Source organism: Alligator sinensis, unplaced genomic scaffold (assembly GCF_000455745.1).
Source record: "Alligator sinensis unplaced genomic scaffold, ASM45574v1 scaffold919_1, whole genome shotgun sequence".
NCBI classification, from domain to species: domain Eukaryota; kingdom Metazoa; phylum Chordata; order Crocodylia; family Alligatoridae; genus Alligator; species Alligator sinensis.
Window position 1 is genome coordinate 108,191 of NW_005842191.1, and position 10,771 is coordinate 118,961.

Below are 10,771 nucleotides of genomic sequence, written 5' to 3' on the forward strand. Positions count from 1 at the left end.
TCTTTGATGTTTATGTATAGTTGGGAGGCTGCCTACGACTCCCTGGGCACGGTTAGCTGGGACCTCTGTCCCCGTGTGTTCCTGGACCCCCTGGGGGTCCCCCGGTATGATGGGTGCTCCCCAGGCACCCTAGCCTTATGGGCTATGCGTGGCTCCTACCAACCCCTAATACCACGCCTCAAGCCTCGCAGATGGAATAGACGCTGGTATGTCTCTCTATATGTACACGGCCCGTCTCTCGGGCCTCCTCTATGTACTCTCGCCCCGCTCTCTGGGGCCTCCTCTTCTGGGCTGCCCTCTCTTGGGCTCTCCAAGCCCACTCGGGGCCTCCCTGTAAAGTTGCCCCTCTCTGGGGCCTTCTCTGTAGTGTTGCCCCCTGTCTGGGGCCTTTGCAATAGTGCCCCCTCCTGGGGCTTTCCCTGTAATGTCGCCTGAACACGGGCTTCTAAAATACAGCCCCCCATCTGGGGCTCTCTGCGCCCACTCTGGGGACTTCTTGGCAACGCCCCCCGACTCTCGGGCCCACCGCACTGCTACCCCCTTCTCCCAAGGCTCACCGCGCCACTCCCCCCTCTCGGGCCCACTGCGCTGCTGCCCCCTTCTCCCAGGGCCACCGCGCCACTACCCCCTCTCACCGGGGCAACCGCCTCAGCCCTGGGCTTTATAAGGGCCAGGCCCTGCCTCCTACAGGCAGCTGGCTCTTAGTTGCCCCGGCAACCTGCAGCTGTGCTTGTTACCCTGGCAACCCTCAGCTGGGCTGGTTATGTCCTGCCAGGGCTCTCTCTCTCTCTCCCTCCCTGGCAGTTTCCACTCCCTAGGAGCAGAGCACTGAGGTGCCCTGCGACACCCCTGCCCTATTTTTCCTCTCAGCAGCTCCAGCTGTGCACGTATGGCCTTACTTTGCTTTGGCAGCTGCAGTCCAGGCCCCTACATCCTCCAGCCAACACAGACTTAGCTCTGGTCAGGGCACATGCTGCAGTGGGGTTTCTGTGCTGGGTAGCAGCAAGCTGAAGGCAATAACACAACATGCAGCGGCTGCTGCTAGCCAAATGGAGGAGGGCAGAGGGCAAGGCAGGACCTCCCTGGAAGGGCCTGCCTAGTTTCTGTTCCAAGGGCCATGATCTTTTTGTGCCTGCCAAGCTCATTCCTCAACTGCAGATTCTCTACTCACCACCAAGGGGCAGCCTAGGACAGTAACACCAGTAGAAGTAACAGGAGCAGCAGACCAGGTCTCCCAAGCGTTGGGCACTGGCCTCCCACACCACACTATGCCACAACAGATGCTTTGGGGCTAGCATGGCCCCTCTGCGTGGGAGGAAGATGACAGTGGAAGGGAGGCCTCTGCTCATCCCTGAACTCTGCTCTCAGCCATTAGCGCACAGATTAATGTCTGGTTTCACCATCCAGCAACCTGCTTCATTGCTGCCTCACCCAAAGCTAGCCCAAAAGGCAGGTGCCCCACTCCTTGCAAGGCTGTTCTCCACAAGGTCAGAGCGCCAGCATCCCCCCAGGATTCAGGACTTCTGAGTTTAGAGTAGACAGAACCCAATAAGCCCCTTGGAGCAGCCCTAGTGGGAGGGTGGCCAGAGCCAGTGGTGCCTGCAGTATGCATCCACCTGTTGCATGAAAGGTGTCTCCCTGGGCACTCTCAGAAGTCTTCAGAGGTGCTTCAATAAGTGCCACTGCCCTGTTGCTACAGTTCTAGGATCCTACTGTCTTTGGGGGTGACACAGGGATGGAGCCCCAATGAGAGCAGCCTTTGTGGGGAGAAGAGGGGCTGCTGGAGCCTTGGGGCTCCAGCCCCCACCCCACAGCCCAGGGTCCTGCACTGTTCAAGCCTTAGGCAGCTGGGAAAAAGAGCAAGTACCACCGCCCAACCCCCTTCATTCACATGGAGTAGGGAAGAGGATGTCCCATCCGCCACACCACCAAGAGACACCTGGAGCCCCTAAGTGCATCAGGGCAGGGTCCAGCAGTCCTGACTGTGACAGCCAGTGGCTGACCTGCCCTCTGGAGTGAGCAGAGGCCAACTCTTGGCAGTGGTTCAGCTGGGGCATAGCAGGTGGTGCTGCTGGGCTGCAGCGGCCCCAGCCACTACCAGATGAGCTCTGGCAGCACAGGAGGCCTCTGCCCCTGGGCCGAAAGCTGGAAAAGTAGCTGGCTCGGGGGAGGCAAAGCAGCACGGGCTTGCTCTGCAGTTCTCCCCACTCCTGCCCAAGGTGTTGCATGAAGGCAAGGAGCTTTACAGTGGCATCAGACCCACTGTATGCACATGGAGGCTTGGAGAGCACCTGGGGGCTCCTCCTCTTCCAGCAGGGGCCAGGGTGAATCCTCTGCAGCAGCCAGAGCAGATCTGGTTTTGGCCCCGGTATCTGAGCATGGTGCTGGACAGACAGCCCCTGCACTCTGCGGGAGGATGCTGGCCAGAATCATCAGTGCCTACAGTAGGCACCCACTTGTTATCTACTCTGCCAGGTGCCTGCCTACTACAGCTGCAAGGGTGGTTTTCCATATGTGAAGGCAGCAGGCAGCCCTTGGGGACTACAAGCAGGACAAGCAGCTCAGCAGTGACTACTGGATGGCACTGAGACAACTGAACCTCCCACCACACAGCTCTGGGCACCAGGTACAAACTGGAGCGTTACATCGCTTTGAGTAGGGAAGCACATGCAACAGGCACGCAGAACAGGCCCAGTGTCCATGTGAGCATGGGCGCGCGCGCACACACACACACACACACACACACACACACACAACAAGTCCGGTGTCCTGCCCACTGTAACAGGGCCTGCCCCTCCCACCGGAGCAGCTGCCCATGCTAAGTACTCCCAATGAAGAGGATTTCCTTCCTGCAAGAAGGGACCTGGCAGGCCCGAGCACAGCTCAGCTCCAAAACTGGAACCAAGTGCTCGTTGCTGCAAGAAGGATTTGGTTTCACCTCTCTCCCCACTCCAGGAAACAGTGGCAGCTGTGCAGGCCCATGCTGGCTGAAACCATTGTATTGCCCCCCACCCCCCCAGCAAGACTGCACATAGCTGGCTGGATGTGCCCCCATACAGGTGCAGACAGACACAGGAGGCCCTGCCACAGAGGGAAGTGGCATTTTGGAAGGTTTATTTAGGAGAAAGTTAGAACCTGTAGATACAGCAATAAAATATACAAAAAAAAAAAAAAAATCTTTACAGTATCGAGCGGCTGCTCAGGCTACGGCTGATGCAGGTTGGAGGCTGCAAGATACCGCAGGTATGGCAGCAGGATGGGAGGAGCCAGCTGGCAAAGAGGAACCCTGCCTGCCAACAGCACTCGCCTCTCCTGGGTCTGCACTTAAGGGCTGGTTCCTGGCCCTGCTGGAGCCGATGGCCCAGGCAGGCTGCTTGTCGTCTTCTGCCCAGCTTGTAGCTCTGAGCTGAACACCAGCATGGCACAACCCACACCCACTTTCTCTCTCATCCTCTTACCTAGCTGGCAACTGCCCCCTCCACCCCACCTGTGAAGACCCTCATCTCACATCTCAGACAAGGGCAGGTCTGCAGGCAGGGGTGGTGAGGGTGGCTACCTCTCCTGCTCTACTTATGACCCCCGTCAGGTCTACCTTCGTGAACAAGGCACACCCCAGGCCATTGGTACTGCAGTGATGTGCTCTAGAGGACAAAGGCCCTTTCTCCACGGTCCTTGCCCCTGCAGTACATTTATGTGTGCCCAACGATGCCCAGCTTGGCATAAGCCTGCACAGCATCACAACACATCACAATTAACCGTCATTTGGAACTATCTCCCTCATGGAGCCCAAGAAGGGCTGAATAGGGTACAAAGTCACAGCAGGGCCAAAGCTCCCAACCCTCCCCCAACCTGTACTGCTGCTGTGTGGACTGATGTCTGCCGCATAGCAGCCTGCCAGCCCACAGCTCCTCCACGTGCCAACCAGCAGAGCCCTTTGGTCAAGACACAGCCACTCACAAAGCAAGAGGGTTTAAACGTTACAATGCAGGCGCTCACAGCAGCTCGCGCCAGTCCAATACTGCAAGAGAATCCTCTGAGCCCACGGAGTCTGACACATGGGGCTTGGGCAGAGTGGGATCTTGCCAGCCCTCGGTTTGGTTCAATGCAGTGGAGAAAGACTATTCATGGCTTCTCCCTCCCTCCCATTCCCCTTCCCACCCCACTGCTGCCAGGGGATCCAGGCTGCAGAGTGGCACAAATTCTTCCCCAGGCAGGCACACCCCTACTGGCTGTTTGGCACATTGTTGATACTGGCTGGGGCAGCTGCTGGCACCCTTCCCTTTCCCATGTCCCAGTGCTGGTACCTAGACCCCAGGGGGTGGTTGCCCAGTCCCCCTTGGCCCTTCACCTGTCATAGCTTATCAATGAAAATCAACCTCAGACTGAAACCAAGTGCAAGGCCTCTACAATGCCCTCAGCACCATCTTCTGTGCATCTCAACACCCAGCAATGCCATGACCATGAAGAAAGATTATAAGCTGGGAACGGCTGTTTGCAGGGTGGCCAGAGGTGGAGCCAGCACCCCCCCCCCAAGCTCTGCTGAGTGTAACCTAATAGACTGGGAAAAGCTCTCTCACTTGTGCTTGGCAAAAGGTGCAGCAGCCTGCTCAGGGATGACAGTCTTGAATGACTATGCCAACGCAAATTGTGGAGGGAGCTCTCCTGTAGAGAGGCTGCACACCCAGAAAGAAGGGACATAGCTGTGTGACAGCAGGAGAGCACACTACCTGCGTGGGTGAGGCAGGGCGAGCAACAGCCTCTCCCCATGAAAATTTACTTTCCCCAGGGCCATCCTAGCATCCCTGAGCCAGCTGCCATTCCCTGCAGGATCCCCCCAGGAGGTTGCAGCCTGGAGAAGCACCACCTTCTCCCGCTGGGACGACATCTGTTTTGCCATTGCATTTGCTCCACCTAGCCCAGCCCCTCACTGATCCCAACGGCTCTCTCCCCACTTGCCCATCTTCTAGTGAAAGCACTGGGAGTGCCAGAGTAGATGGGATCACTGCCCTACAGAGCCTGCCGTGTTGCCTCCCATAGAGGCCAGAACCATCTGCCTCAGGAGGACAAAAGATAGTGAAACAACTGTGGAGATAGGGGAGTTTCATCCCAGCATTTTCCCTCCTAGCCTGCCTACACAGAGCAGCGAGTTTGTGCCAGAGGGGGCCCAAGGCTCTTTCCTCAGCTACCTAGTAGAGAAGCCAACAGTTAAAAAAAATCCTCATGTATATTTGGATGTTAGCAAAAAATGGAAGGATAAAGAAAACAGCCCTCAGGAAAGTGCAGCAATATAGCAAGGCCTGCAAAAGCACTTCATAAAACTGGAGGCTGCAATTGGGTGCTACTAGGCACTTGATACAGAAAAAGAAAAGAAAAAGAAAAACAGTAATAATTATTATAATTATAATAATAATAATAATAATAATAATGTTTGTTATAGAAGTAGAAAAAGAAGGCTTTTCCCCCCCCCCCCAGAAAAAATACCAATTGCACCACCTTGAAGAACCAACTGCTGGCTTCGGTCGCACAGCAGTAAATGGAGCATGAGGACCCACAGTCTGGCATTTCCCCCCCAGGGGAAGGCCCAGAGATGCTCTGGGACAAGTAGCAAATGCATGACGGAGCAGGATGAGGTTGAGGGAACTATGTGGAGCCAGAAAGCTGTAATCACTTGGGCGATCTCTGCAGAGGCTGCAGGAGGGCAGCACTTGAGGCAGGTCACATGGGTGAGGAGGCACATTCTGGAGTCAGCTCCATGTCAAAGGTCAGAGACTCTGCAGGACATGAACACAAAGCAACAAGTTGCAGCCAGCCAGAACTGGAGTGCATGGAGAATGGTATGGGAGTGCCCAGAGTGGTCTTGAGCCCCAAGCCTGCATCAAGGGAGGGACCCCTTGAGGAGCACAGGGACCATGGAGAGATTAAGAATGGGGTTAGGACCTGGAAGAGACTGGATCCAGATTCCATGAGCCCCCTGCTACTGCTAAGTGATGAGAAGAGCTCAAGGGTCTCTTGGCTTCTACACCTAATAGCACCCAACCTCACCAACTCACCAAACTGGCCTCCTGCGTTGGCCTCCGCTCCCTCGCTGTTGTTCCCAAACTGCATGAGCGAGTCCAGCGTGCGTGGGGACATTGGCAGGTCAATGGTGTTACTGCAGGTCGTTCTGTAGAGGGTGGGGGCAGGGGGCATGGTAACAGCATGAGAAAAGCCATGCTAGTCCAGCCTAGCCAGAGAGGCGGCGAGAGCTCTCTCTGACCATGCAATGGAAGTGTCACAAGAGTCCATCCCTACTTCCACAGGGCAGCCCAGGCTCAGAGGGAGCAGAACCTGCTTGGGAAAGGGACTCCATTGGTGAGGATGGGCTTATGGTCAAGGCAGTGGAGTGGGACTCTGGAGACTTCAATTCAGGTCCCAGCTCTGCCACAGACTCCTTGTGTGACCTTGGGCAAGTCAAGGAATCTTCCTGAACCTCTGCCAGATGAGAAAAAAGGTCTGTCCTCTCATCCTTGCACTTTGTCTGTGCAGACTATAAGCCCCAGGTGGGGCCAGGGTTGTCTCTCAGGGTGCCTCTTGGGCCACCATTGCACCAGGTGCTACACAAGTCCTGTCACATACACTGTGTAGTTATAAACAGAAAAGTGACTGTTTCCAGGGGAAAGTTTCACATGGCCCTTATGCAACCATGTGCTCAGAGATGACCCCATTCTTCCCCAGCTGCAGCCCCCACCAAGAATACTTACGGGGTGACACATATGAACTTAGTCTTCAGATATGGAGCAGCACCTATGGGGAGAAGAGAACAGCAGCTCTATCAATTGCCACCTGTCCAAGATGGAGTGTCTCCCCAGCAGCTATGTCCAAGACACTGGCTAAGAGCACTCACCCCACTGCCTGAGACTGGACCCAGAATGGAGCCAAGAGAGCTCCCAGTGATCAGTAACCACTAAGCCACAGCTGAAAAAGCTGGTGACAGATAGCCAGCAGCATTAGCCTGTACTCTTCTAATCTGGTCCCAGTCCCAGCACCTGGATGGGGCCCACCAAACCATGGCATTACCTCTCTGCAGGCAGATGTCAGAGCCTCAGATGTCAGAGCCTATGGCAGCCAACAAGATGACATACCAGCTGTGGAAAATCAACGACTACCTGGGTCTGTGGCTTCAGGGTGCTCCTGGCTCTCGGGACGGCAGTACTTCCCGAAGGCATCTTCCTTGGGGATGTCAGGGTACAAGTATACCAGGGGCGAGACCAGGATGTTGGTCGCGTCCATGATCTTGTAGCCCATGATGATTTCCGCAAACGACATGCTGTTGAGCTGCTGCTTTGTGTACGGCTCCACCGACTGGATCTGGGTCTTCCCTGTATAAGGAGGCGGTGTTTGACGTGGGGTTGCAATCACTGCCTATCCCTTCCAGACAGATTACTGACTACCCTCTGCCCACCAGAAGGGTCAAGGACATGGACCAAGCAGCCCAAAGGCTGTTCCTTGCCCCATGGGAGCAGCTGCATGCATCAGCACTACAGCTTGACAGGTCAGGATAGAAACAGAAGGGCAGACTAGGCTGGCCAGTACTGGGGCCAACAAACTACATTCCCACAAAGACCTGCCTGGGGTCTGTCAGCATTCAGAGCTGCAGACACACTCACTCCAGTGAGAAAGGGAGACTGAAACTGGGTCACTGGCATTTGACTCCAAAAGACACAGCTTGCCTGTCATGCCAGGGCTGAGAACAGCAGTCACTGAGTTCAGACCAGACAGTGCCGGGGCTGGAGCTCTTACTTGGGAGCCTGGCTTCCAGCCCCTGCCTTGCCCCTGATGCCTGCTGGCCTTGGACAAGTCACTGAGCCTCTCTGCCATCGGCTCTCAGCTGCCATGCCACATAGGAGCCAGGGGAACGATGTGGGGCCCTCCAGCTGTAGCAACAGGGGATGATGGGCTAGTGACCAGAGACTGCAGATGCCATAACAGCAGACAGGCTCAGCAGAAGCCAAGCCCCTCTCCCACCTCAAGCGCTACCCTGTGGGGGTGGTGCCTACCACTGATGTCTTTCTCCACCCAAGTGAAGGTGATGCCGCCTTCCTTGCTGCTCTCGCTGAACCTCAGGAGGAAGGTACCTGGTGGTTTGGTGCTCAGGATGGCTCGTTCACGCTCCTTGCTGATGAATCCCATGATGTACCTGAGTGGGGAGGGGTGGCACCAGGAGTGCTCATTCAGAGATGCAACCAGACAGGAGAGTCTTCTTCTGAAGCAGATCTGCTCCCTGGCACAGGCCAGGCAGAGTCTGCTTTGTTGCCCCAAGTTTCAACAGGATGTTTCTGCCTATTTGTCTGCCACCTCTAGGAGCCAGCTGAACCTGACCCACCCCTACCAGGAATCCCAGGGGACATGAGCATCATGGCAGCCCCTCATGTGGCCACCTTCTAGCTCATGTTTCAGCCTTCACCTCCCCAGCCCCTCGCCTCCTGAGGCAGGGATCCCACCCTTGTACGGCAAATGCCTCCCGATGCTTACAACCCAGGCTCACCCTTCATTCCACAGAGCCAGGATATATTTCTTCACGAGGTCAATGATGTTGTCCAGCCAGACCCAGAAGGAAAACCCTTTGCCAGCCATGTTCTCCTGCAGAGAAACATGGGGGAGCCCTCAATGTGCGCCCCGTGGATGGGCAAAGGCCCCTGAAATGGGGTATGACCAGGCACAGTGGGGAAGTGGGGAGTAGATGTTCCTTACCTTGCAGAATTTGGCCCATGTGATCTGGCACCCAGAGTAGTTAACACCTGGGCCTGGGGAAAAAGGGAAGTGTTATTATTTGAGAGAGTTCTCCTAGAAAGACATTCCAGGGAGTAACCTCCCCACACAGAAAAAAAACAAAGTGGTTTGCAGTGCTTTTACCAAAGCCCAGGGAAAAAGGATGGCACCAGCTGGGAGGCTCATGGCACATACTATTGATACTGCAGCAGGACCCCTGGCCAGGGTGTTCCACTGTGAATGAAGCCAGCCCCTGCCTTTGCCATGGATCTCATGGCACCTGTCCTGCTGTGCAAGACAAGCACAGCACTGGGGGGCTCCACACACAGGAAAAATTCTCCCAGAGCCATAACCACTGGGCAGCACTCAGTGCTTCCCCTGGCTGGAAGGGAGCTTATTACAACCTCTCACACTAGCACCCAGTACACAAAGCTCCAGTAGGGTGCTGGATATTTTACACACACACGTGACCACATCAGCTGGTACCTAGGAGTTTCTCTGCCAGCGTTGTGAGCTGCTCGATGCTGAGGCCCCGCTTGGTGGTGGAAGAGAACTGCCAGCTCAGCACCTCAGCCACCTGGTCCCATGTGCCAATTGGCGGCTTGGTGAAGAAGTTCACATTCTATGCAAGGGAACAAAAAAGGGTTCCTGTAGGCAAGGCTGACACAGCCGGAGATGTAGGCACAGCAGACAGAGCAGGCAGTCTAAAGATCTGAAGAGGAAACACTGCCCACCTGAGCAGCCAGATATTCCCCTGCAAGTGCCCTGGCTTTACAGAATGAGAACATCAAGATGGGGTTGGCAGCACAGATGACTGTGACTCCACAGACCCAGGTTCTAACCCTGGTATGGCTGCCAGTGTGTGCATGGTGGGTAGGTTGCTTTCTCCCTACTGCCTTCATTTCCTCTTCTCTGCTTGGCCTGTGTAAACTAGAAGCTCTCTGCAGCACAGACAGAACTTGGTACAGCAGGATCCCAAGGCTCAGCAGGGCTTTCCAGGTACTAATGTGCTGCAGTGGAGTAGGTCTGCAGTAGCCCACACCAGAGGCTGCCCTTTTCTTCAGCTCTACGTGCTCTGTTTCACCTCAGGAACAACCAGCCAGAGCACAGCACTGCCTGCAATCTGGAGTGACCCAAGTGGGGTAGGCAGCAGGTCAGGTCTAGCTGAGTCATGCTGACCACAGCACAGGGAAGTGCTCCATGTCCAATCTGCAACACCAAACACAGAGCAGGCTTGCTCTTTAAAAAGGCCTCCCATTCTTGCGGCCCCTGACTCACACCATTGAGTACCAGACTCAGTTTCTGGTGACCCAAACCAGTGGCCATTAAAGCTTAGTCACTACAGCCTCCAGCACCTGTGGGAAGCACCAGAGCCTCTGCCTCCCAAGGAGGGGCAGGGAACACCAAGTGTTGACACTTTGTACAGGCCACACACATACCTTGGGGTTGTTGGTCAACATGTTGTACCATAGGATAGACGCCCAGGCATTCGGCATCTGGCAGATGTTCGAAATGACCACGACAGGCAGCGAGTGGGTCTAGAAAAAGAAGCCCGTGATTTCTTCCTAGCTTTTTAGGCAAGGTGCGTTGCTACTGGCTGACCCCTGCCCCCATTCCCGCACAACTGCAGAAGCAGCACTGCTGGTCTCAAGGCTACAATATACCCACAGGTCCCGAGAGACTCTCCCACCTAACAGTGTCAACGCAGTTGCAGTCAGCTCTGAAGACTGAGACAATGTGCATGTCCCATAATGAGGCACCTACCTGGATGTGCTCCTCCCTTTCAGGGACAGTGTAGCTGACTGCCAAGGCCAGAGCTACTTCCTGTCTCTGGAAACTGCTCACATCCTTGTGAATTCAACAAAAGACATGGGCAGATCAAGGAGCTGTGTGTGTATGTAGGCAGGCAAGAGACCTGCAGGCTGGCCCCTTGCTCCAACTCTCATCTAGACTGGGGCTCATCTGGGCCCAGCCTGACCCTCTGGAAAAGCTGCAGCTTTAAGAAGGAAGCTAAAGAGGCCTT

At 55.4% G+C, this 10,771-nt stretch overlaps 1 protein-coding gene across 2 annotated transcripts in view; it reads right to left on the bottom strand.

The window, feature by feature from the left end:
- Positions 1-3,083: 3,083 nt before the first annotated feature.
- STAT3 (signal transducer and activator of transcription 3) overlaps positions 3,084-10,771 on the bottom strand; it is a 17,470-nt gene continuing 9,782 nt past the window's right edge. Inside the window, exons 15-23 of one of the 2 annotated variants that reach the window (XM_025207308.1) lie at positions 10,188-10,286; positions 9,235-9,370; positions 8,731-8,783; positions 8,525-8,619; positions 8,037-8,176; positions 7,143-7,358; positions 6,741-6,783; positions 6,051-6,163; positions 3,084-5,771 (exon numbers count right to left, since the gene is read on the bottom strand). In XM_025207308.1, the coding sequence (XP_025063093.1) occupies positions 5,716-5,771; positions 6,051-6,163; positions 6,741-6,783; positions 7,143-7,358; positions 8,037-8,176; positions 8,525-8,619; positions 8,731-8,783; positions 9,235-9,370; positions 10,188-10,286 (951 nt within the window). In that variant the 3' untranslated portion in view covers positions 3,084-5,715. The remainder of the gene's footprint in view (positions 5,772-6,050; positions 6,164-6,740; positions 6,784-7,142; positions 7,359-8,036; positions 8,177-8,524; positions 8,620-8,730; positions 8,784-9,234; positions 9,371-10,187; positions 10,287-10,771) is intronic. The other variant, XM_025207309.1, reaches the window with a different exon arrangement.